The sequence below is a fragment of the Pseudonaja textilis genome, chromosome 2 (assembly GCF_049901715.1).
Source record: "Pseudonaja textilis isolate UNSWEBS1 chromosome 2, rPseTex1.2, whole genome shotgun sequence".
NCBI classification, from domain to species: Eukaryota; Metazoa; Chordata; class Lepidosauria; order Squamata; family Elapidae; genus Pseudonaja; species Pseudonaja textilis.
Window position 1 is genome coordinate 14,799,225 of NC_141991.1, and position 5,097 is coordinate 14,804,321.

Genomic DNA, 5,097 nt, shown 5'->3' on the forward strand with positions numbered 1-5,097 from the left:
GAAAATAGCTTGACTCCCTCTTCTTTCTGGCAACCCCTGAGATATTGGAAGACTGCCATCATGTTACCTTCTTTTCATCAGACTAGACATACCCAATTCCTGCAACCGTTCTTCGTATGTTTTAGCCTTCAGTCCCCTAAAACTCTTCGTTGCTCTTCTCTGCACTCTTTCTAGAGTCTCAACATCTTTTTTACATCGTGGCGAGCAAAACTGGATGCCGTATTCCAAGTGTGGCCTTCCCAAGGCATTATAAAGTGGTATTATTAATACTTCACATGATCTTGATTCTATCCCTCTGTTTATGCAGCTCAGAAATGTGCTGGCTTTTTTTGGCAGCTCATTTGCAGCACACTGCTGTCTCATATTTAAACGATTGTCCATATTTAAATGATTGTCCACCAGGATCCCTCTCACAATTACTATTATGAAGCCAGGTACCACCTATACTATACCTGTTTTTCCTTGTGGTATTTTTCAATAACTAAGATAGGTAGGTAGCCATACAAGGTAAGTAGGTAGGTAGACTCACTGCTGCTCATCCTTTCACAGATAAGCACCAAATACCTTCATAAAAACCATGTGAATTCTGTTGGTTGTCTGCATTTCAACAGCAGCATCTGTGGGGCATTTGTACATCTGTGTATGTCTGTTTGTGTCAAAATCATCCAGATGGCAGGTAGAACATTGCGATGCAAGCTCTACATCTTTTGAACACATGTACAGAATCCATGAATGAACCCAAAGGGGTGGGTTTTGCATTGATGCTCTGCTTTCCGTCTGATTTTGATGCTTTCTCCTTTCCTACCCTACCGGACCCATAGACCCCGCCACAAATTGGATACCAAAAATATCAAATGTTTCTACATTTTTATAGAGAATAGGATTGAAAGGAAAGAATTCTGAGCAATTTGGAACCACCTATTCAGCAACACTTTGAGATGTAGTCATTAGCACAGGAATGTACAACAACATTAGATCAACATAGCAGCTTTTTTGGCCATATTAATAATTACAATATTGTTATACATTGTTATACATACTTTTATTCTCTATCTATCTATCTATCTATCTATCTATCTATCTATCTATCTATCTATCTATCTATATAAAGTGAATATTAAAGGTTAGGAACAGAATTTGAAAATGGATATTACTAGGTTTGCTCAAAAGTAAAAGTTATTACTAAGAGAAGAATGTAGAAAATATTAATAATTGAAAAATGAAAGATTAAGTACAACAATAGACTATGTAAGCTGGACTAATTTAGTAATAATTTTTGTATTATTATTGCTTTTGTATCAGAATGATGACACTGTTCACGAAATGATATTGATGTATGTTTTTAAACATAAAAAAAAAACTTTACAAAAAAAAATGAGATGTAGTTATTACCCGGAGTCACAGAATAACAGAGTTGGAAGGGATGTTAGAAGTCTTCTAGTCCAGCTTTGCCCCCAGTCTTTCCAGGTTAGCGGCCCAGCATGGGGAGAGAGGGGGAACAGAGGGGACGGTTGTGTGCAAAGTGATAGGCATGCGCATGGTTTCATTTGTGTGGCCGTGAGAGGGGCTGCGCACACCAGACCACCACTCATGTGGCCTGGTTGTGAATAGGCCATGGCCCAGTGGTGGACTGTGGTCCACAGGATGGGGACCCCTGTTCTAGTCCAACCCCCTGCTAAAGCAGGAGGCCCTATCCCAGGGTTGTCAAACTTGATTTCATTGAGGGCCGCATCAGGGTTTTGTTGGACCTCAAGGGGAGGCATGGCCAGGGTGGGAGTGGCCAACTCGATGTCACTCATTGAGGCTCTATTTTCGGCCATGACAGCCCTCCCAGACTCCGTTTTTGGCCGCCACAGCCTCCTGCAGCCCTCTGCCAGCAAAAACAGATCTCAGGATAGCCGGACACAGCCTCTTCGAGCTCCCTTTTTCCTGGCAGAGGGACTGCGGGCCGGTCCTTCGCTGTTTCCAGGGTAGGCCCAGAGGCCAGATCTAAGCACCCCATGAGCCGGATCTGGGCCATGGCCCTTGAGTTTGACACCCCTGACCTATATCATTTCAGGCAAATGGTTGTCCAACCTCTTCGCGCTTAATGTTGCCATGAAACTCTCATTGTTTTGAAGGAGTGGTTCGGACCATGTGCGCCTCCGTTGCTTTTGTTTGCAATTCCCAGGCAATCCTGAGATCAATTATCCCTAGTCTAAATCAGTTAGACTTCCTATTGCGCTCATAGTCCATGCTGATAAAGCACCGTAAGTTGTTAGAAATTATGTTTGATTGTCACATGCCCAAAAAATTGCTATTGTATGTATTGTAGTTTGGCTTGATAAATAGTGGAAGGCTAGAAGGCATGTGGAGGAGTTGGTTAAGAACCATACACCTGGGCACCCAGCTAGATCCATTACTTAGCAATATCAGGGACCTGATACACTGCAGTAATCCTCTGGCACAATTCAAATGGTGAAACTTTCCTTTGTGATATTAAATCTGGGGATTTCCCAGATGACCTTTCCTCTTTTCCTGCCTCCACGATTCAGATTTTCCCAATTTTATTCCCCAAACCTCGCGAATTCCTGTCCACCTGCAGCTGCAAGGTCTTCTGGCCTCACCCCTCTCTCCCACCCAACTCTAGAATTGCTTAATAGATTGTGTTATTTCCCAAAACTCAGCTGGTTTCTCAGGGCGGGGTTAATCAACAACGTGTCTGGAGGGAGGAAAATCAACATTTCATAAGCAGCTGCCCTGCATCCCAGCTGTCAGTACCAAAGTAGCAGCCGAGAAACCAAAAGGCAGACGGGGAAAGAATAGGCAGGAATGCAGAGGTTCCGTCCGCTCCTTTACATTGCCATTGTCCTTCTGGCACTTGGCACAGGTAAGCTAAAAGTTTTGAGAAACACCTGGTGAACTTTTTCCAGGTGCCCAGAGCGAGGTTGGAGGAAGCTAATGGCTTTTGAAGTCTGAAACCTCTCTGACTTTTTTATCCTGCCACAAGAGTGTAGGAAAAGAGTTGTCCCATGAGTTTTTAAAGTGTTTTTTTTTTCCCCAATTCCCCTATTGCAACTCTTTGCTAGTGAATATTTGCTGCTTTCTTCTATTCTCCAGTCTTGGCTAGCTGGTGTATTTTGCATAACTGCTTTTTTTAACATCTTCAAAATAAGGGATTGATTGTCTATTTAATTTTAGCATGATTGCTACCCTTAAAAAAGTCACAAAGTTAGAATAATGAAACATTGGAGAGAGGAACCACAATTCTATCAAATTTGTGCGGATTCCAAATACACACAATTCCAAATTTATCTCCGTCGCAATAGACCACTATATGGCAACATTTGATGCATAGTAAATGTGTGTGTGTAAACTGTGACTTTGTACACATGTCTATGTTTTGTACTTTCTGTGTTTTTTCTCTGTGCATCCTGGATTCATCATGTTAATCATAGTTCAGTAAAAATAATTTCTAGCTGTTTTTTGACATGCAAAAATATCGGAAGGATGACTTATAAAGGTTCTTTAATAAGAGGCAGTTTTTAAGAACATTCAATGATGATAATGTGGTAGCCTACAAAAAATCTTATTTGATAATGTCTGTGCTTTATAGGCAATGCTTCTGAAAAACAATCAAGAGATTGTCTCATAGAATCTTTGGCACTTGAAGTCTAAGAGACAAGAAAGCTTTCAAAATTAATATTGGAGTTTTGAAATCAAAACGTTTTCATTTCCTTTCTGAATTGCACATTTGAAAAGCCACAAATGGGCAAAGAGCTATTTCAAAATATGTTCAAATGCCTTGGATGTATTTCAAAATCATTTAGGTGTCAAAAATTGTAGATCTTTCTGTTTATGAATCCTTTACATGGGCATTTATATTTGAGGCACACACAGTAGGTTTCATATTCTTACAAGGAAGTTTTCAGCATTAAGGCATTTGTCATTCATAAAGCATGGTGTCATCTCCTGGGTTTTTCCCCCTTTCCTAGTCTCTGAAAAGCTAAACAGGGTCAAAGACTTCAATTTCATTTATTTTATTGATCTTATTTGTTTGTTTAATTTATACAGCTGCCTTTCTCAAACACATGATTCTGGGCGACTACCAATCTTTAGAAACAAAACAATCACCATTGCAATCCTTCTTAAAAATAATTGTACTGGAAAAGCATAATGTCACAAAGAGTGGTTTATAAGCCTAGCTCTTTCCCTGGCTTATGGGAAGATTTATTTGCTTATAAATTCCTCTTTCCCACATTATGTTCTTTTTCAGTGCAATTATTTTTAAGAAAAACTATAATGGTTTTTTTTAAAAAAGATTTCTGGCTGCTCAGAATCATGTGTTCGAGATTGGCAGCTGTGTAAATTAAATGAACAAATAAGATTAATGAAATAAATGAAATGATAACCTTTGCCTTTATATAGCCTTTCATACACTGGAAAAAGGGTGAAACCCAAGAGATCACACCATGGTTTATATGTAACAAATGCCTTACGGTATGCTGAAAATTTCCTTGTAAGAATAAATACGAAAGCTATTGGGTTTGCATCAAATCAGTGGCATATTAACCGTTAAGCAGACTGAGTAAGTGCTTAGGACACCAGCCCCCAATGGGGCACCACAAAAACATTTATGTGGCCAAAGCTTAGCTTCATTTGTACAGTATGTACAAAGAAAGGAGGGGAAGCACCAAGATTTGTCAGTGTTTAGGGCACCAGTGAACCTTAATCCACCACTGCATCAAATATATGCCTATGTAAAGGACACCTTTAAAAAAAAAGATATCTTGCACCCACAGTTTTGACACCTAAATGTTTTTGCATTTGCTATTGCATTTTAACAGCAGCTTATACAAGGCTAAGCATATCTCAGTCAGAATTAAGCTGAGATTAGCATAAGTAAAGATAAAAAGCACGGTGGTTGTATTCTCTTCCTTGAAGTACTTGGCTTGTTTTTTGCAAGTCTGTAATCAGGTTTTAGGCCATTTATAGTGGTTTTTGTTTGGTCTCCTTCTGTCAGAAATAAGACAGCTTAAGGTTTAGAAAGTTTATGATTATGACTATTTGAGGTTTATGGGACTTTCAGAAATAGTCCTTCCTGAACAAACTGGATTA

General features: G+C 39.6%; 1 protein-coding gene across 1 annotated transcript in view; it reads left to right on the top strand.

Annotated features, from left to right (window-relative positions):
• The first annotated feature begins 2,755 nt into the window (after positions 1-2,755).
• Positions 2,756-5,097, top strand: part of LOC148126753 (complement factor B-like) — a 44,269-nt gene continuing 41,927 nt past the window's right edge. The window contains exon 1 of the mRNA XM_087923292.1: positions 2,756-2,869. Coding sequence (XP_087779418.1) covers positions 2,812-2,869 — 58 coding nt within the window. The 5' untranslated portion in view covers positions 2,756-2,811. The remainder of the gene's footprint in view (positions 2,870-5,097) is intronic.